The following is a 22840-nucleotide window of genomic DNA, read 5'->3' on the forward strand; positions in this document are numbered from 1 at the left end:
TTAAAGGATGGAAAAAGATATTCCACACAAAAGGAAACCAAATGAGAACAAGGGTAGTGATAGCTACACTAGACAAAATAGACTTCAAGTCAAAAAGTATTTAAAAAAAGACAAAAGAAGGGCATTATATAATGATAAAGGGGTCAATTTATCAATAGGATATAACAATTATAAGTATATATGCACCTAACAGTGTAGCACCTGAATCTATAAAGGAAATATTAAAGTATCTGAAGGGAAAGGCATATTTCAATTCAATAAAAGTAGAGGATTTTAATACACCACTTTCAATATTGGATAGACATAAAATCAATAAGAATATATTGGACTTATTTCAGGCTAAATGGACCTAGCAGACATGTACAAAACATTCCAAACCAACAACAGCCAAATACACATTCTTGTCAAGAGCACACAGAACATTTTCCAGAATAAACCATATATTAGGTCACAAGGCAAGTCTAAGCAAATTTAAGAAGATTGAAATCATATCTAGTATTTTTCTAATCACAATGGGTTAAGACTAAAAATCAGTTAACAGTAAGAATTTCAGAAAACTCACTAAAATTAAACAACATGCTCCTGAATATCCAATCAATCAATGAACAAAATAAAAGGGAAATTAATAAAATCTTGAGACAAATGAAAATGGAAACACAACATACCAAAAGTTAGAAATGCAGCAAAAGAAGTTCTAAGAGGTGAGTCTGTAGCAATAAATGCCCATATCAAAAAGAAAAAATATTTCAAATAATGTTACACCTTAAGAAAACATAAAAAGAACAAACTAAGCCCAATGTTAGCAAAAGAAAATAAATAATAAGAATTATCACAGAAATAAATGAAATAGAAACTAGAAACTAGAAAACTGATTTTAAAAAGATCAATAAAACTATAAAACTAAGAGTAGTTATTTGAAAAGTTAAACCAATTTGACAGACCTTAAGCTAGACTAAGAAAAAAGAGAATAAAAGAGAGAAAAGACTCAAATAAATTCAAAAATAAAAGTGGAGACATTACAACTGATACCACAGAAACACAATCATAAGAAACTATTATGAACTATTATATGCCAACAAATCGGATGCTCTAGAAGAAATAGAAATAAATTTCTAGACACATATAACCTATCAAGACTGAATGACAAAGAAATACAAAATCTGAGCAGATCAATAACAAGTGAGTAGATTGAATCAGTAATAAAAAATCTCTCATCAAGAAAAGCCCAATGTCTGATGGCTTCACTGCTGAATGCTGCCAAACGTTTAAAGAACTATTACCAATTCCCCACTGACTTTTCTAAAAAATCAAAGAGGAAAGAATACTTACAAAGTCTTTCTACAAAGTCAGCGTTACCCCCTCTACCAAAGCCAGACAAGAACATCACAAGTAAAGAAAACTACAGACCAATATCCTTGATAAATATAGATGCAAATATTCTCAAAAAACTACTCACAAAATTCAACAACACATGAAAAGGATCATTTACCATGATCAAATAGGATCTATCCCTGGTATACAAGGATATATCCACATTGAGAAATTATTAAATGTGATACGCCACATAGACAAAAAATAAGAAGTCATCATCATCACATTACATGCAGAAAAAACACTTCACAAAATTTAACATCCTTTCATGATTTAAAAAAAACACTCAAATTGACCACACATCTGTGGCCAATTTATTTTTGACAAAAGTACTAAGAATACACAATGGAAAAAGAGCACTGTCTTTAATAAATGGTATTGGGAAAACTGGATATTCATATGCAAAAGAAAGAAACTGGACCTTATCTCACACTATATACAAAAATCAACTCAAAATGGATGAAAGAAACATAAAACCTGAAAGTGTGAAACTACTAAAACAGGGGAAGAGCTACATGACATTGGCCTGGATGATAACTTTTTTAGATTTCACCTCAAAAGCACAGGCAACAAAGGCAAAAATAAACAAATGGGATTACATTCAAATAAAAAGCTTCTTTAAAACAAAGGAACTAACAGAGTGAAGATACAACCTAGGGATTAGGAGAAAATATTTGCAAGCCATACATCTGATAGAAAACTAATCAACTATATAAGAAACTCAACTCTATAGGAAGAAAAACAAGTAATCTGAGTAAGAAAGAAGTAAAGGACTTTCATAGATATTTCTTTAGAAAAGACATACAAATGGGTAACAGATACGTAAAAAAAGTTCGGTATCACTAATCATTAGGGAGATGCCAATTAAAACCACAATGAGACGTTACCTTTCATGTGTTAGAATGGCTATCATGAAAAGGACAAAAGACTAGCATTGGCAAGGACTGGAGGAAAGGGAACTTACACACTATTGGAAGAAATGTCAATTAGTGTATCCATTATAGAAAACTGTATGGAGATTCCTCAAAAAACTAAAACTAGATTTTCCATATGATCTAGCAATTCTACCTTTGGGTATTTACCCAAAGATTTTAAATCAGCATATTGAAGAGACGTCTGCACTCCCGTGTTTATTGCAACACTATTCATAATAGCCAAGCTGTGGGATTAACCTAAGTGCCCATCAACAGATGAATGGTGTTTTGAAAATGTGGAATGTATTTACAACGAAATAGTATTCAACCTGAAAAAAGAAAGTTTGTCATTTGCGCCAACATGGATAGAATTGGAGAACACATGCTAAGTGATAAGCCAAACATAAAAAGGCAGATACCACATGTTCTCACTTATACACGGAATATAAAACAATTGAAGTCATAGAAGTAGAGAGTAGAATGGTGGTTACCAGAGGCTGGTGGGTAGAGGGATGAGGAGATGATAAGCAAAGGGGTACAAAGCCTAAGATTGGAGGAATAAGTCGGTTTCTTTTTGAGATCTGTTGCATAGCATGGTGAATATAGATAATACTTGAGTACTGTACATTATATCATTAAGAGAGTATATCTCCAATGTTCTCATCACAAAAATGTCAAATATTTAAGGTGATGGACAGTTTTATAGCTTAATTTATGATTCTACCTATATTTTTAAAATATCACTTTGTACCTTTTAAAACTATAATTTGTCAAAATATAAACTTTAAACAAAATCGACGAGGAATAAGGGATGGATGAAAAATAAAATGGCAAGATGAATCCACATCTCTTCTGCAAGTTTTATATAGTTGCTAAATGTGGCCCATGAATTTGCCTGTAGCACCAGCAGAAAGTAAAAAAGGATGAAATACAAAATTTATAATCACCAAAATATGGACTCAAACCAGTTTTCAAAAAGGTCACAAATGAGTTTTGAGAGAACCATTTTATGTGTCTCTGCATTCTCAGAAGTATGCTGTATTAGTCCGTTCTCATGCTGCTAATAAAGACACACCCAAGCCTGGGTAATTTATAAAGGAAAGAGGTTTAATGCACTCACAGTTCCACATGACTGAGGAGACCTCACAATCAAGGTGGAAAGTGAAGGAGGAGCAAAGGCACCTCTTACATGGGACAGGCAAGAGATCGTGTGCAGGAGGACTGCCCTTCATAAAACCATCAGATCTCGTGAGATTATTCACTGTCACAAGAACCGCATGAGAAAAACCTGCCCCCAGATTCAGTCACCTCCTGCCTGGTCCCTCCCATGACACATGGGGATTATGGGAACTGCAATTCAAGATGAGATTTGGGTGTGGACACAGTCAAACCATACTATATGCCATTGTAATTTTCATTTCGTTCATTCACTATTTATACAATAATTATTTCTTGAACACCTTCTATTTGTTAGGGTTGTGCTGTTGGCTTGAGGATAGAAAGAATAAAACAGTGCCGGGCACGGTGGCTCATGCCTGTAATCCCAGCACTTTGGGAGACTGAAGTGGGCTGATCATCTGAAGTTGGGAGTTCAAGACCAGCCTACCAACATGGAGAAACCCCGTCTCTACTAAAAATACAAAATTAGCTGCACGTAGTGGTGCATGCCTGTAATCCCAGCTACTCGGGAGGCTGAGGCAGGAGATCACTTGAGCCTGGGAGGTGGAGGTTGCGGTGAGCCGAGATCGTGCCATTGCACTCCAGCCTGGGCAACAACAGTGAAACGCCATCTCAAAAGGCAAAAAAAAAAAAAAAGAAAAAAAGAAAAAAGAAAAAGAAAAGAATAAAACAGAATCCATGTCTTACAGATAAGCAGGGTCTAGGGTAAAAGAATAATGATTGTATCTTTCTTTGGCTTTCATCACTTCATGTTTGAGTGAGGCGTAAGAAAACATGACAGGCAGGAACGGACTTGGATTGAGGTTACAATAGGAGATGAGGCCTGAAGGAGGATTTAAAACAAAAATGAAGCACTCATGTGGGCTGATAGTGCCTGGTCACAGAAACACCATTAATTCCTTTGACTTGACTACATCTATTTCTAACTACAATCTGTCATTTAAGGATACCTCTAGGTGACCTGGACTCTGAGTTTGGGAGGTTCCTTGGATTCTTAGGAAATCATGTGGCTTGAGTGATAAAGTGAAGCAGGGTGGTAAGAGGATGCAAAGTCAGCTGGTTTCAGAAAGGCTCTGAACTGTGTGTGTGTGTGTGTGTATACAAATATTTATCACTAACAGAGTGATGTACGCCTGGCTGCCTGATGAAAGAGGACCCTTTCACCTCTGTAAATAACCCTTAAAAGCTGTGCATAGACTTTCAAAATTGCTTTTCCTCCTTTCTCCATCCAGAATTCATCGAATTTATCTTGGTCTTTTTGGGCTGCTGTAACAAAATATCATAAACTGGGTAGCTTATACACAACAGAAATTTGTTTCTCACAGTTTTGGAGGCTGGAAAATCCAAGATCAAGATGCTGGTAGATTTGGCACGTGGCGAGGGCCCGTATCCTTTTTCATCTATGGTGCCATCTTGCTGTATCCCCACATGATAGAAGGGGCAAGGGAGCTCTTTAAGGACTTTTTTTTTCCTTTTAGAGGCAAATTCTCACTATTATGCCCACACTGGAGTGTGGTGGCTGTTCACAGGCACGGTCATAGTACACTGCAGCCTCAAAACCCTGGAATCAAGCAATCCTCCCACCCCAGCCTCCTTACTATCTGGGACTATAAGTGCATGCCACCATTCCCATCTCTGAGACTCATTCATGAGGGCAGAACTCTGCCTTCATGACCTAATCTCCTCCCCAAAATCCCCATCTCCTAATATCATCACCTTGGAGGTTAAGGTTTCAACATACGAATTTTGGATGTGCACAAATATTCAGACTGTAGCAGAGGCAAAGCAGGCAAAATAATTTGTTGCAGTGGTCACAGCTCCTGCCCAGTTTTCATGGCCATGTCTTCGGCCACTTTTAGCCATGAGCCCGTGGAGAGAGAAATAGCTCAAATTATAATACTTGGGCCTAATGATATGTGTGTGAGTGACTTTAACCACCTAGACATTCAGCTTGTATTTCTAAGTGAAAATCATATCAAGAGTTATGTCTGCGTTCAGAGTTTTAAAGAAAACAATGTCAGTTAAATAACACATTGTAAACCAAAAATAAAATTCAAACCCCCCCATCCATCTGAATGGAACCCTCTTCTCAGCCAAGCGCATTCCAAAGTTAACCTGAAAAATGAGTTCAGGCCATGATGAGAAGTGGGAGCTGGACATGCCTCATCTGTGCCCTCCTCCCTTTTGGAATTGCTGATAGAACAGACTCTAAGTCTGTTAAGAAACATTTATAGTCTATTCTCTCTGAAGCCTGCTACCTGGAAGCTTCATCTGCATAAATCCTTGGTCTCTATAACCCCTTATAGTAACTCAGACATTCCTTGCTATTGATAATAACTCTTTCAACCAATTGCCAATCAGAAAATCTTTGACTCTGCCTATGACCTGGAAGCCCCCTCTTCCAGCTGTCCTGCCTTTCTGGACTGAACCAATATACATTTTACATGTACTGATTGATGTTTTATGTCTCCCTAAAATGTATAAAACTAAGTTATGGCCCACGACCTTGGGTACACGGTCTCAGGATCTCCTGAAGGTTCTGTCATGGGCCATCGGTCAGTCACATTTGACTCAGAATAAATATCTTCAAATATTTTACAGAATTTGACTGTTTTTATTGACAGCACGATGCCAGCATATGTGTTTCATTTTTAATTTGAAACAGTAGATATCATAGTGATCTTTTCTGGACTGCTTTTGAGTAGGAAGAAGAAGAGCAAACTCATTCAGAAGCCTGGATACTACACTTGAATTATTTAACAGGGTCTAGCACTTGAAGTGGGGTTTGAAGGCTGTGTTGAGGAATAAGCACAAAGATCTTGGGCCTGTTCACTAGAGAATAGCTTTCCCTTCTCTGGCAGTGATAATCATATCCCCACCCATTTTTCATGGAATGTTGAGAAGTTGGCACATCTTGAGTTTCCCAAGAAAAAGCAGCACCACTTACTTCTCTTTGTCTTTGTTTCGTCTTTCAGTCCCAGCAGAAGTGCATCGTGATCTTTGCCCTGGTGTGCTGCTTTGCCATTCTCGTTGCACTGATCTTTTCAGCCGTGGACATCATGGGAGAGGATGAGGATGGACTCTCGGAAAAAAATTGCCAAAATAAATGTCGGTAAGAGGTAACAAACAAAAATTCTCTTTTAGGGGGTGGGCAAGAAATCCAAAGAGGGCCTTGAATAATGGAGAAGAAAATACATAAACACATGTTAGTCATCCAGGCTCCCCTTGGCTTAAGCTGAGGCGTGAGTCTGTCCACTGGTGCTCTTACTTTTAGGGCAAGTAATGAGTAATCATTGAATTCACTTTACAGTCTGGTCATATTCTCTACAGGCTGGTGGGCAACAAAAAATTTTTGTAACAGTCTGCATTTCTGGAGACCACTGTTTATGGGGTTTGTTTTGGGTGTTCTGTGATGAGCTTGTAAAAATGAGTGGCCCAGTGGACAAAGAACGCTGTGCTAGTTGTTCCATCAAATGCCAGTTAAAAAATACACGTCTCAGGGAAAATTCTAACTTAAAGTTAGAGATTGAAGAAGTAAGTGTGTCTATGAGAAGACACAGGGCTCCTCAACCTGTTCCAATTTAGCACACAGTGTGTTTTTAATCTAGAAACTACAATAGCTTTACTCTTTTATGTATGCGTTATGTCTCTTCAGTTACATTAAGTAGCATTTCCTGAGGGCCATTGCTGAAGCAGAGACATCGCAGCATAATCTCAACCCCAGAAATCTCATCAAACTCTTCCCTGAGCTGCTACTGTTTTTTCAGGTTCGGGGAGTGTGAAGAAAAGTACCAAAAACAGGCAGATAAACAAGAGGTCTATTTTTATATACATATTGCTGCAAAGCTGAAGTGAGGCCACTAAATTACAGCAGTAATTATGACTTAGAGCTTATCATAAATTTAAATTGTTATATTTCCCCTATGGAAAGCATTAGCCTAAGACCCCCCCGCCACTTTCCTAACTTAAAATAAACAACAACCTTATAATCTGTATGTGAGTTTTATCCTGGATATTTTGCTTTGAGGTTGAATGTTCTGGTGCAGGAAATGTTCTGAAAAGACAATTGGCTTTTTTTTTTTTTTTTAAACCTGTGGTACCTTATAGTCTAGTTACTAGGCAACAGGCATTATATACAGAACAGAGCATACAAGAAAGGAATCAATACACATTTTAGATTTTCTTCCTTCATGTTAGAAAGGTATTCCATAATATTAAGTAGCCATAAAAGGAACAAGATCATGTCCTTTGTAGGGACATGCATGGCTTTGGAAGCCATTATCCTTAGCAAGCTAATGCAGGAAGAGAAAACCAAATACTGCATGTTCTGACTTATAAGTGGGAGCTAAATGATGAGAACACATGGACACATGGTGGGGGACAACACACCCCAGAGCCTGTTGGAGGATCAGGGATGGGAGGAGGGAGAGCGTCAGGAAGAATAGTTAATGGATGCTGGGCTTAATATCTGGGTGATGGGATGATCTGTGCAGCAAACCATCACCCACACTTCTCTAGGTAACAAACCTGCACATCTTGCACATGTACCCCTGAACTTAAAAGCTGGAAATAATAAAGGTATTTCATAAATATATTTACTTTCCAGACTGGATTTAGGTGAAAAATTGTTTCGTGATTACTGTAACGAAAGCAACAGAAGAACAGTAGATTACTGTCATCTTTTGCTAATGCTGTTGCATGTCAAATATACATAGACAAGGGGACCATGACTCATATTTATTGAGTGAGAACACACTGCTTCTCTCTCTCCTCACCTTAAAGCAAAGAGTGCTGTGTATTTTAAATGCAAACCCGATCACCTAGAAAGCAATTTCATGGAGATCAAACCATAGCAGCTTCCTCAAAACAAAATGCCTGATCATTTCAATGCACATTACCAGGTATTGGTAATTTTCAACAGCAGTCATTTTTTTTTAACTTGGAGGAAGCTAAAATTTGCTTTGATTTTTATTTTTAACTCATGTAACTGGAGTTGGGGTCTGGCTATTTCTTCTTCCAATCAGTGACTAAATTCTAATGACTTAATACTACTTCTCCCACCATCTAGAAAATATTTTTCTAGCTACTATGCATTCTCTTTTCCTGTGGGTGGTTGAACTCACTACCCGGGTTACTAGATAACATATATCATATATATATATGTGATATTGTATACGATATATGATTGTATATATGTGTATATATATGTGTATATATGTGTGTGTGTATGTGTATCTCTCTATATATATCTATATATAGATATCTGTATATATAGATATGTGTGTGTATGTGTATCTCTCTATATATAGATATCTATATATATAGATATGTGTGTGTATGTGTATCTCTCTATATATAGATATCTATATATATAGATATCTCTCTATATAGATATATCTATGTACCTCTATATATAGATATATAGATATCTATATCTATATCTCTATCTATCTATCTATTTATATATATATATATATATATAGAGAGAGAGAGAGAGAGAGAGAGAGAGAGAGAGATTTTTTCCAAAACATACGTCCCCTCTAGGTCTTTCCTCTGCAGCTTCTTGCCCTGTGCCCTGGGTTTCTGTTCTGCGTTCTCAGATATTACAACATGCGCTTCTGGTATGTCTGCCCTAGAACTGGTATCTTGCTTCCCCTAACTTCATCCCCAGGAAGTTTCTGCCTTGGCTCCTCTCTCCAATGCACAGGATGAGGAGGTAGGGTTACTGCATCTCCTTATACCCCAATCCAGTTTCCAACCTGTTGTTTCACCACTTTTTCTGGATTATTCTCATCTGAATTTGATTCAATCTTCCACAAACTCTTCTCCTGATAGGGTCTGAGGACAGCTGTGGGCTTTAGGTCAGTGTTGACATCAGGGTTGACAGAATTCTTCTGGAAGTCATATTCTGCCAACAGTGGGTACTCCAGGTGGATGCAATGTTTCTGGAGTTCCTCAATGATTTCCTGGGGAGTAAGCCTTTCGTGCCTGGCTAACAGACCTCCACCCATCGATCTCATCCCTTGCCAATGTTTTTAGCAACTTAAGAATCTACTTCCCAAGACTCGAGCCTTGCCATTTTTTTAAGCATTTCAAGTCAATACATTTAATGCCCACTTCATCCTCACACCTACCTGCCAGCAAGCAACTCCACTTCCAAGCTAGCCTAACACAGTTAACAACCATGGACTTTGAAATTAGGAAGATCTGAATTCAAATCTTGCTTCTACTACTTACTAACTGTAAGCTTGGGGAAGATATGAATTGAATTATTTCATTCATCTCCGATCAGCAGAGCACCAAGAGACTGCACAAGGAGTTACAGTAGAGTCATGAGACTGTTGCGGCAATTTACGGTGGTCATAACTACAATGGGTGATATGGTTTGGCTGTGCGCCATTCAGACCTCAACTTGTATTATATCTCCCAGAATCCCCACATGTTGTGGGAAGGACCCGGAAGGAGGTCATTGAATCATGGGGCCATCTTTCCCGTGCTATTCTGTTAGGGAATAAGTCTCACGAGATCTGATGGATTTATCAGGAGTTTCTGCTTTTGCTTCTCTCTAATTTTCTCTTGCCACTGCAACTTTTCACCTCCTGCCATGGTTCTGAGGCCTCCTCAGCCCAGTGGAACTGTAAGTCCAATGAAACCCTTTTTTTCCCCCCAGTTTCAGGTATGTCTTGGTCAGCAGTGTGAAAACGAAATAATAAAATGGGGATGTCAGAGAGGGTCCGGGAGAGTGACCTGACATAGTGAAAAGAATAAATTCGGCGTGGGACACCTCTTCACCCTTAATGGGTTATGAAAGCTCTTTTAATTTCATTTTCCTTAAAAATGATAGATTTAAAAAATCTGTCTCACAAAGTTTATGAGGATTCGGTAACTTGTATAAACCCATGGCAAAGCATCAGGAAACTCATTAAAAATAATATGCAAATGTTAATTATCTCCTTGTTCCTCCAAAGAGTCTAGAAATTCCTCTTCTCTATTCACAACCTACTTCCTTTTCCTCTCACTTCTTCACTTATCCTGAATCTATCCTGACTTTAGTCTTTGGTTCTATGGAAATATACAAAGACAAATCACACGAGAGCAGAGGCTATTTAGTTAGAGCTTGCTGCAGCAAGGGAGTCACCCACCATCAATTGTGTTTTGCAGAGACTCAAAGGCAGGCAGAGAAATGGGAAAACTTCATAGTGGAAGAAAGAAGGCTCTAGGTGTGCTCTGATTAGAGGCTATTGGCTTGGGTAGGCTGTAGGTGGGATAACTGGCAGTGACATCCTATGTAATTGGTTAGAGGGTCATACTTGACTTTTTCTGGTTGATCCTGAATTAGAAGTAGGAACAAAAATTAAGGAAGCTGTTGGTCATTAGTCAAGTCCTGGCCATTTGGGGCCAGTTGTTACAGAAATTATTGTTTAGCTTCCTGGATTGTTACTAGAGATAGCAATCTGACTTCCTACAAGTCTAACTTACAGCAGACTGGCTTCCTGGACTGGTTATTGCAGAAAAGGAGTTAGTTTCCTGGGCAGGAGCCTACAGATTGTGCAGCCTTCATATATGATTTGGTCATTGTCCATTTGTTTATTCAGTCTCTTACTTCCCTGAACCTCCTCCTCTGTCAACCCCTTCTGTCTTAATTTTCTTCCCATCCATTTGCCAGATCATGATTAGCATACCGCCATGCTTCCTGCAGCATCCTGAAGTCTCACTTGGATTTTTTTTTTTTTTTTTTTTTTTTTTTTTTTTTGCCTCAATCTGACAGCCAATTCTTAAACTGATTGACTCCTGGTTTTACCCATCCTTGTCCTCAGGGCAGCCTCAGCCATTGGTCCAGGCCCTCATAAGTCTTCAGGGAGAGTAGGTTCTGTTGTTCAGTTCTAGATTCCTCCAGGCAGTCATGCCCCTGTTAAAAGAGGTGAGGGCTTTTTCGGAGATGCACCATTGAATATACTGGCACTGACACAGACCTGTACGAAAATCCACTGGTCTACAGAAGTTCTTGAGCATGCCAGTCTCAGCTTAAACCTTTCTCTAGAAAATTCCAGTTCTTCCTCTCATGACCTCATCCCTTTCCTGGAGCTAACCTCCCTGGACTCCTTCCCAGACTTTACCTGAAGGAGGCGCTAACTCTACCCCATGATGCTCAGTTTCCAATTACTTTGTACCGAAGTCCAGTGTGTTCTCTTTCTGCTTTTCTCCATGTGTTGTCACTATCATAAAGTGCTGCTTGCTCAGTTCAACCTTTGCTGAGATCTTATTACTTTATCGTTAAACTCACTCTGTGTGTAGCGCTCCTCACTTCTGAAAGTCGAAAGAATATCAACATTTACAGTCTGTCAGCATCTCATCACAGTTTTGACAGTCTCTCCCCAAGACCTCATCTGGTGTACTCTTTCTTAAATATAGTACTTTAATTCATGTTATTTCTGCTAACTAGCCTTTCTGTCTTCTAATAAGATTCCCATTCCGATTCATTTTGCCCACTCAATGTTTTTCCAACTTTCATATGCCTCTCTAAAAACCATATCTGTCTCCCTATAAAAAAATCCTTATTTTCTTTGTCTTGTTTTATTTCTTCCCCCCTTTGTATTATTTTGCTGCTAGATTACTGTACTAATAGTGGATAATTTTATCATAATTTCCCTCACAAATCTACAAAATATCACAAAACATCAAAGGCTCTAAACTTATTTTCCAAATGTCTTTTAATGAGTCTCAGTTGTATTGCCCCAAAAATAAGATCTTTGGCCTCAGTAAATGACCTTTGTCTCTTTGTATTGGATTTCTGGGCACTTCCACCATTTCCCAATATGTTTTAAATGATTGGTTTGGTCCATATAACTTTAAATCTCCATGTCACTTTGATTACCTGAGGGAGTGAAAGACACATTTTCTAGTTTCTACTAATAACCTACATGTCAGTAGGCCTGGGACATCACTGATAAGTAAGGAAAGTTCAAACTGCTAGTTTAGGTTGCATGCATCCTATGACTTGGCTATTTTGCAATTCGCTAGTGCCCCTTGTCATCTTCATACCTCATTCTTGTGAGAAGTAACCACACACGGTGAAGTTTCCCATACATCATGTCCTCAGGGACCAGCAGAGACATTGGAGCTGAGCTCCAGGTGCTGCTCAATTGCAGAACACCTGCTTTCACATGAACACCCACCCTTTCAGAGGAGAAGTCTTCATTTTGTATATATAGCTACTTCCATCTTCCCTACTCCCCCCACAGAGCTATCCTACATCAGTCATTTTCAGTTGCTACTCCCCCACTTATTAGAGACACTGTTAGATGCTCACTAGAGGAGGGGCTTTTGTTGCTACTCCTCCCTGATAAATACATACAGAACCAGTCAGCATCCTTCTCCCTGACTTCAGGCCCAATCCTCATGACAACATGGAAATTAATTTCTGCAAAGTATCATTAAGCAAGCTGAGTAAACATACCATCTTGGGTGGGCTAACGTTGCCATATAATCATATCAATGAGCATGTGTCACCTATTTTATCTAGGTAGTTATGGCAGCCCCTGTTCCGGACCTCCTCACACTTGCCTCTCATCTTCCTAAATCAGTCCCCATGCCTGGGTGGCTACCGGTCTAGGTTGGCTCACTCTTGGCCACATATCTTCACATTGGTTTTAGCTTGCTCACTTAGTCTGAAGTATGAAGGAAATGAAACAACTCAGTCTGTCTGTCTATATCTCTATATATCAGCCTCTTTCTCTAACCTATCTAATCCCCATTATTCCTGAATCCAGAAATTTTCTTTCATCCTAAATTGAATAGATTTGGGTCTGTACAAAAGCTGTTCCATGTAATGTTATAGGCTGGGTAACCAATGTATAAGTTTCCACAGCAGTTCTCCAATAAGGAGTGTCTTAGGCCACCAAAGTCTGGTCACAGAAAGTATAGCAAGGGCCAAATTCACTTTGTTATATACCACCCTTTCACACACAGACTTTTTATGCATCCTTTCTAAATTTTCAAGTTTCTCTATTATTTTTCTCTACTTTGTTTTTCACATACTTTATTTGCTGAATCTCTTCCTCTGACCTATCATTTCTTACTCAAAAAATATCTGCAGACATCTAGATTTATATCAATAACAGCTGCAGCTTCAGCATAGTACACACATAATTTGGTTCATCAGTATATGACATTCCTAGAAGACAGTATTGAGAGACCACTTTATGTGTTGACAATTACCTCCTAGTATTTTATCACTTTTCTGTTTAGTATCATGACCTTAGAGTGGTCTTAACAGACTCAGCTTGCTCTGGTGGACTTTAATCATTGTTTTCCCTTTTAATGCCCAAATTGTCACTTCTTGGCCAGTGAGAGCCACCTTTTGTACTTTTTGACACTATTCCAGGTATCTCTGAGAGCAGCCTTGCTTTTTGGCAACAGCTAGCTTTTCTAGTGCTATTTTAGATTAGCTTGCTTTGAGACATGGTATTGTCTACTTTCAAATGAGCCCTGGTTCCTTTTCAGGAAGACTTTCTATTAAAGACCAGAATCTAAGTTCTATGGGTGTCCTTATATTGTTGTCCAAAGGTATTGGTGATGGACACAGTGATACCACAGGAAACATTCTTAAACTGCAGTAATGAACAATTGTATGGTACTAAAGAATTGTTCAGCACTGACTGAACAGTACTTCTGCCTCCCTCCATCACTCTTCCTCTCCCTTCATTTCTTCATATTCCAGACATAAGCATGTGGACTATAGGGCCAGATTACCTGGGTTCGAATCTGGCTATACCACTTAGGAGCTTTGCAATCTTGGAAGTTTCTTGATTTTACTGTGCCTCATTTTCTTTTCATCTGTATATTGCAGACAAGTATTGGGTCTTGTGTGAAAGGCTTCTGTAAAGACTAAATGTGTTAATGTGAGTACCTTTGATACAATAGCATCTGTCATATAAATGTTCAATAAATATCCACTATTATTCTTCTTACTAAGGGACAGAAATTTATTGTGGGCGTTTGCAGGTTTTTTTTTTTTTTTTTTTTTTTTTTTTTTTTTTTACTTTCATCTTACTTTGCTCCAAAATAGGGAAGACCTTATTATCATTTTTCATCCTTTTCTTAAACTATGAATTTTTCCCTTTATCTACATTAACTTTGATCTATTTTGCTTTGTATTGACAAACCCAACTATGTTTTAAAATTACAGTGTTGCTCCCAAATTTAGAAGATCCCATTTGGTTTTGGCTCCTTATTTGATATCTGAGCACTCTTCTGACTGCCTAAAAAAGAAAAAGGAGGTAGTCTAACTTATTCTTCCTACCCCAGAGGAACTCCAAAGAATGTAAAAGCCTAGAGCCCTTGATACTACAAATGGATTTCTAGTGCACTAAATGAAAAAATAGCGATGGAAAGTAGAATAAAGACAAAAACTATCTCTAGAGCCTTTTCTTTTATGTCCTCTCCTAGTTTCTTCATTTGAGCTGACAGTGAGCCTATCGCCTATATAATATTCTGAAGTATTTTCCCTTTTATCAGTGCCAGTATCTGTTTCTTCCTGAATTTTCTAAGATCTAAGAGAGATAAGCATTTATGTTTAATTCACGATGTTAAACGTAAGTGAGTCAATTGATCCATTTCTTATTGGCTCCCTGTCTTTTCCAGTTGTAAATCCCTTCCACTTCCCTCCCCTTCCCTTCCGTGGGTCTCTGTTTAGAGATGGCTTTGGTTGAGAAGATGGCATCCACCTGATGTAACTCCTTCAGCTTTCTTTCCAACTCAGAATCCCCCAAGTGACTTCATTCGTCCTTCCCTCCTTCCGTTTTTATCTCAGAGGAAGAGATGTTCCTTTCCTTTTCTAAAACTAGCCCCTCTGTCAACACACTGAATCCTGTGGAAATAAACGAAGGCCAACCCCATGAGAAAAGCAAAGGTTATTTATTCTGAGCTTCTATAGCAAGAGACTCAGCCACCATCACTTGCATTTTGGCAGAGACTCAAGGGCTGGCAGAGTGGGAAAGCTTTGTAATGAGGAGAAATGAACACTACATGTCACTTTCCCTTTTGAGCCTCTGTGCCTTCGAAGGTCATCTGCGTTCTCCCAGAGTCCTGAGCTGAAGAACTTCATTCCACTTTGATTCTTCACTTTTTTGCCCCCTTGAGTCCTGAGCTGAAGAACTTCATTCCACTTTGATTCTTCACTTTTTTGCCCCCTTTCTCCAAACGAAAGTCCATTTCTGTAATGGGAACTTTGGCCTTTTATTGGAGTTACCAGCATTTCTGTTCGTTTGTTTGTTTCCCCGAAAAGATAAAAAGCTCCCTGAGAACAAGGAACCCAACTATCTGTCTCTCTTTGTGCCCCGTGCGGTCTCTCACACCAGGCTGAGCAGCTACCTTTTTTTAAGTGGGCAGTAGTTTTCATGAAAATATGAGTATAAATTACAGAAAGAATAGTGTTCATTGAGATAATATGTATTATTACATTACTTTATTATTCCTCCATAGTAGAATTTGCCTTAGATCGAACTGAGAATTATGAGAGAAGATACAATAGTTTATGGATTATTTATGTAAAGACTATCATGTAGAAATGAGTTAGAAAAAGAAACTTGCAGGGAGTTGTTAAAATGAAATAGAATAGTCCGATGCTATACTTTTTTTCTAACTATCATTGAATAAATAACTGTTAATGATGACTGGAAATGGAAGACAGCTTGATTTTAAGTGATGGAAAAGAGAAGTCTCCAAACACATTGAAATACAGATATTTTTATGCTTCTGAACTCTGCTCTCCTATGAAATGGCATGTATTAATATTTTCATTTCACCATTGAATACAGTAAGATTCAGATTTCCTGAACTATGAGATTTGATTAGCCCAATACCCGGAAAGTATTGTTTACATTCCACAGCTAAAATTGAAAAGATTGTGTTAAAAATAATGTTTCATCTTTAGCATTTAATATTTAAAGGAGGAAATCCGAGAGAGTGTGACACTCCCTGATGGTCTATAATTACCACTCTGAGAAGCAGCAGAAGCTAATTATTTCAAAGTTTTGATTTTAATGAAACTTAATATATGATTAATGATGTTGACATTTCCTGTCACCAGGTTTGTTCTCCAAAAAGATAATTTGAATGTGATATATATTTTTCAAAAAGTTCACCAAACCCTTATAAGCACAATCATACCTGATAATCATGAATAGTGTTGAAAACAAAAAGTATAGCTGTGTTTTCCACAGACAGCCTGTTTCAGCTGTCTTGTCAGGAAGGGACCCTATGTGTAATCATTCTCATAGTAACAGCCAAGAGCCCAACCTGAGCCTGAGGCAATAGGAACATTGATGGAGGGAGTGGAGTGGGAAGAAAACTAAAGAGAAAACTGGAGTTGATGTGCCCGATGGGTGTTCTTATATTTTGGTTATAGACCTGTAATTAGAAATTTTTCTAATCAGAACTTCTAGTTAAAGTAATTACCATGGTCACAAAGACTATATTGAGAAAAAGTTTTCAACAGAAAAATCTGTTAAAGAACTCATAGGAACTCAGCTTCCAAAACCATAGACTTTAGACATTTAGAAGGTTGCAAGGTTGGAATGCAGCATTTCAGAATGGGTTTATGCTTCCGAGGGGATCTTTGAACTGTGAGTCTAAAAGCCATGGCAGCAAGCAATAAAAGATTCTGCAAACCAACCTGAACTACAATTCCAAAGCTAGTTTTCAGATATGACTCACCCAGGATGCAGGGATATGTTTGCAACGTGAAACTTAGGTTCAGACGACCTAGGATAGGTTTCCTGTTGTCCCTTCAGGCTGAGGAAGTCATCTCAACTCAGCCTCCGTACTCCTATTTACAAATTAATGAGAAGTTTTCTTCCATGCTGTAGTGAGACAGAAATAAGATAATGCATGTGTAGAAGATTGCAAAGTGCTTTACAAAGTGAGATATTATATGATTCGCTTATTTATTTATTTATTTGAGATGGCATTTTGCTCGTGTTGCCCAGGCTGGAGTGCAATGGTGTGGTCTCAGCTCACTGCAACCTCTGCCTCCCAGGATCAAGTGATTTTTCGGCCTCAGCCTACTGAGTAACTGGGATTACAGGCACCCACCACCATGCCCAGCTAATTTTTGTATTTTTAGTAGAGACAGGGTTTCACCACGTTGGCCAGGCTGGTCTCAAACTCCTGACTTCAGATGATCCACCTGCCTTGGCCTCCCAAAGTGCTGGGATTACAGGTGTGAGCCATCATGCCCTGCCAATTCACCTATTTTTTGAGCCACACTCTCAAAGGTCAATAGCATCCAATGTGAGAAATGTCATTTTAAAAATATAATCTACTGCGTCATGAGGTCTATACTTTTATGAAAATAGAAGAGAAAATAGAAAGTATTATGCAGATGCTTTCTTATATTTACCTTGCAATTCTCAGAGCCATCACAAGCCACTGAGAGGCTTCAATGGTCTGGCCCTCACTGGGCAGCAGAGGTCAAGGTGAAGTGGGTGAGACATGCCCAAGAGCTCACTCAGGCTCTGCATCCGGGAGACCTGATTGTGCCTCTCAGCTCGTCTACCTGCTGTGCAAACTTGGTCATTTAAGCAGCCTTGGTTTGAGTGTAGAATGATGGTGACCATACTAGTACATATTCTGCAGAGTTTTATTAAAAAAAAAAAAAATGAATGACGTTGTGTAACTTGTTTGACCAAAACAGAGAAACATATAGATCAGAGATCCCTTCCTTCAAGGTTAATCTACAAAACTCATCATCTTAGATTTATCTCATTTAACTTTGCTTGTTTTATTGCATCCATATTTCCAAGTTATTTCATTACATCCTTGCCTTTTAAAACAACTAACTATGTAGGCAATTGAAAAACTAATATATACAGATGATAGTAATGTTAACAATTCAGTTTTACAATGAAACAGTCCCCCTCTTATTGCAGGCCGTGTCCCCTTGCCCAGAGGCAAACACTGTCCATACTTTCTTATATGTCTTCCCAGAAATGTGATTTTATATGTGGATATTGTATTGTACATGTCTATGTATCAGTCCCGTTTTTCTCACAGATGGGAGCATATAGACATGATGTACCACAAACAATTTTTTTCCATGCCTTTATGTATTAAGACATATAGATCCATGGTTGCATGGCACTCATTGTATGAATATCATATAAATAATTCAACTAGTCCTTTATTGATTTGAAAGACATTTAGGTTCCTTGGGGGTTTTGTTGTTAGCGTAACGACCGGTGCCACAATGTAGATCTTTATTGATCCTGGAACACGTTTAGCCTAGGTAGTAGAATATCTTTAAATTCCTAGAAATGGACTCGCTAGGTGTAAAGGTAGATGTGGTTTAATTGTGGATGGACAGATAGTACAAGCTGGATTCCAAAGGGTCTGTATCATGAATGTTATGATTACTTGTTTTCCCCGTGATTGTCAACATCACATATGATCAAATTCTTTATCTTTGCTAATCTGATAAAACAAAAAATTGTATTTTTAAAAATTATGAGGAGTGTTGAAAATCTCACATGTTTATGAGACATGTTTACTTCTTCACCTGTGGCTTGCCTATTCGTGTCCTTTGCATACATAGGAGAAATATGGTTTGATAGAGGATTCAGTAAAATATCAACACATTAGACCAATACAGTAATCAAAATACTATTGTATTAGTAACAAAATAACATCACTCACAGAGCACATCTAATTTATCAGAGAGATATAATTAGATTTTGGAGCCTTTCTTTTTCATCATACTAGAAATATCAATTTGTAGGAGATTTTCATAGGCAGTTATTAATGTTTTACTTTCATAGAACATTGAAAATTGATTATTTGTGCATATGTAAGGTGAACTTTCACTGTGAGCTCTTTGCTTCAATAATTGTAACATTTACTCTATAAGATGAATCAGGACTGTCCCTTATTGTAAATGATGTACTTTATTCTGAGCACTCTTTTAGAAATATTGCAGTCTGGGATATTCAATCATTTGGCTGGATGTAGCTTCTATGCAGATGCTTTCTTATTCTTGCCACGCAATGCTCGGTGATGCTGTTTACTAGTAACTGAAGTTAGAGTCAACTATCATATTTTGACTTGATTTTCACATTATTTAGTCTCCAGGCAGATCTTGGTAGTCCGTTCTTACTACAAAAGGATCTACAACTACATCTCCAAATGGTGTGGACTGTGGTTCATGACAAATGACCAGTTTTTGGATATTATTTGGTGTTATGACAGCTATCACTTATTGTGTATCTATAATATACCAGCCACTAAAAGGACCCAGTGCTATCTCATCGATTCTTATACTAAGGCAGATATTGTGATACTAATTTCATAGATGAAATAAATTTAAACATTATTAAATAAGCTACCCTACTTAAGGGGTCAAGCTGGGTTCCATTAGGGAGGAAAAACTCTTTCCTTGACCTCTTGGTTTCAGTGGCAGCAGCCCTGAATATTGAACTGACAAAAAATAGGATAACAGGAGAAAAAGGTTTATTTCATATGCGTATGGATGGTGTCTCACAGAAATAAAAACTGTAGAGAGGTGGTCAGACCCAAACACTTGGATACTAATTTTACAAAAGGGCAATTCTTATCCTTTGCATACATAGAAGTATGGATGCAAATTTGTGGAGAAATAACAAGACAAAAAGAATTTTGAGCTTCTAGAGGAAGTACATTGTGGAAAAATAAATGTATGTGAGAAGCTACTGGAAGATAAGGGTAATTTAGTAAAGTTTGTTTCTACAGTCCCATCTTTCTGCCTACTTTCTGTACTGTTCATGGCCATGAAAGTCCCCTGGGAAAAAGGATTCATGGCAGTCCTCGTTTCTCAGAAGTTTCTGCTCTTAGTCAGATAAGGGAGGTTCCAAGAAGGTTTCTTTCATCTCAAAATAGTCTGTATGCCAAAGTGGCGTATTTTGGGGTGGCATATTCTGATTCCTTTCCATTTAAATCCAGCTTTGACTGGCTGACCTGATTTTTGTGCTCCCAGGGTCAAGTCAGGGCTGCTGCCATGAGGGCTGCCTACCAAAGGGCAGAGTGCTGCCACGGTGTCTGCTACGTTATCCAACACACCGCATGCCTCCACGGCCCAGAGAAGCTCATTTCATGGGGTTTCCTGTAGCACACGTCTTGCTATCAGTCTCTGCCTCAGTGTTTTTCTTTTATTTTATCCGATAACATGAGCATCTTCAATCGTTAGACTTCAGTTGCTGATGCATACCCCCCTTAATTTCCTGAACCTTCTGGGATGGGATGGAAATGTATAGTAGGTATAGATTCAGGTTTTATGAGAGTAGATGAAGTATCTTATATCCCAGAAATGAGCTCCAGGAAGACATGTTGATTCTGAATCACTATAGCCCCTCACAAAGCTTGCCCATACAATACTGTATCCCAGGTCGTAGCACTGGGCTTCTCTCTGGATTTCCCCACCTTGAAACTTTTTCTGCATATACTGTTGGTCAGAGTGTAGATTAGTACAGCCACTATGGAGAACAGTATAGAAGTTCCTCAAAAGCTAAAAACATATAGTTATTTACCATATGATTCAGCAATTCCACTACTGGGTATATATCTAAAAGAAAGGGAATACAATGTATCAAAGAGTTATCTCCATGCCCACATGTATTGCAGCACTATTCACAGTGGCCAAGATATGAAATCAACCTGAGTGCCCATCAGTGGATGAATAAAGTAGACGTGGTATGTATGTATGTGTGTGTGTGTGTGTGTGTGTGTACAATACAATATTATTCAGTCATAAAAAGGATGAAATCCTGTAATTTGTAGCAACATGGGTGGAACTGGAGGCCATCATGTTAAATGAATTAAGCCAGCCACAGAGAGACAAATATCGTATGTTCTCACTCATATGTGGGAACTGAAAATGTGGATTTCATGATGATATGGAGTAGATTGGTGGTTACTAGGGGCCAGGAAGGAGAGAGGGGACAAAGTGGGAAAACGGTTATAAATGGATTTATTACCATTGAACCTTACACTTAAAAATGGTAAAAATGGTAAATTTCAAAAGGTTGTTTTTAGAAAAAGAAACTCCCCTAACCAGTCCCTGGTACACTCCTGCCCTCGTCCTCTGGGAGACCATGGTGCTGAGGTCTCCAGGTGTTTCCCTAAGGACCCACCAGAGGCATTGCCCAGAGGACAGAGACCTTCCCAGTGAATGCATTGCTGACTGTTGAAACTTTTCCATTGGTTTCACTACTCAAAAAAAGAAAAAAATTTGCAAGCCTTTAAGATATAAATCCTTGCACTGCATTTTCTTATAGCCCAAATTCATCTGAAGGCTTGGGTCGGGAGATTGTTTTTGTACATTAAATAGGGGTTGACTTTGAGATCCTGCAGGATCCTCTGCTTTGTTATGTACGAAGCTCTGCTACTCCTGACAGTCAAGTCATCTGCTCCCTGAACATCTCCATCTTTTGACAACCCCTCTTGCAGCAACTTCCACCCTCTGCTGTGGTCGTTCCAAATGTTTTCCTGGGCCCTAAAAGCACCAAGCTCTCTCAGCCTCAGTGCCTCCCTGTCCATTGCTTTCTCTGCTGGTTACCATCTCTTGGGTTTCCTCCTTGTCTCTATCTCTATCTCTATCTCTTGTCTCTTCCTCCTTGTCTCTATCTCTTGGGTTTCACCTGAGACAACCCCTCCTGCAGGAGACATGCTCCACTCACCTTGTTCCTTGTGACGTTACTGTCCTGGGTGCTACCACATTGCCCAGAGCTGACCTCTCTTATAGTACTTGGTATCTACGAGTGAACATCAAGTATTAGTTTTTCCAGTAATGTAACCAGTCTTCGTAGGAGGCTTATTTTACAAAATTAGTATCACGGAGTCATTGAAAATTCCCATTAGAAATGTGGACTAGAAACACTTCAGACTTTAGCTCAGTCCATAATATTGAGCTGAGCCACTTGATAAAAGCTCTTTGGGAGTTTAGTTGTCTTTCCTTTTATATTATTATTTGTAAAAGGCATTGCACTGGTCATCAGAGAAATGCAAATCAAAACCACAATGAGATACTATCTCACGCCAGTTAGAATGGCGAGCATTAAAAAGTGAGGAAACAACAGATGCTGGAGAGGATGCGGAGAAATAAGAACGCTTTTACAATGTTGGTGGGAGTGTAAATTAGTTTAACCATTGTGGAAGACAGTGTGGCAATTCCTTAAGGATCTAGAGCCAGAAATACCATTTGAGTGGAGATGACCAGGAGCTGGTGCTGCATAGTGGACAAGGACCTCAGAAAAAAGCCCGAGGTGTTGATACAGAGTGGGTTGGCAAGTGGCAGCTGAAAAGGACACAGCCCCCCAGGAATGGATGAGGTGGAGGATAAGAGGAGGCTT

The 22840-nt window shown here is 38.6% G+C and overlaps 1 protein-coding gene across 6 annotated transcripts in view; it reads left to right on the forward strand.

The window, feature by feature from the left end:
- The window catches only part of PLD5 (phospholipase D family member 5), a 421542-nt gene that overhangs the window by 153222 nt on the left and 245480 nt on the right, over window positions 1-22840 (forward strand). For 4 of the 6 annotated variants that reach the window (XM_005539658.5, XM_074025909.1, XM_005539659.5 and 1 more), the window contains exon 2: window positions 6440-6576. In XM_005539658.5, the coding sequence (XP_005539715.1) occupies window positions 6440-6576 (137 nt within the window). Of the gene's footprint in view, window positions 1-6439; window positions 6584-22840 lie in introns of all 6 variants that reach the window. The other 2 variants (XM_074025901.1, XM_074025893.1) reach the window with 1 other exon arrangement.

Source organism: Macaca fascicularis, chromosome 1 (genome assembly GCF_037993035.2).
Source record: "Macaca fascicularis isolate 582-1 chromosome 1, T2T-MFA8v1.1".
NCBI lineage: Eukaryota > Metazoa > Chordata > Mammalia > Primates > Cercopithecidae > Macaca > Macaca fascicularis.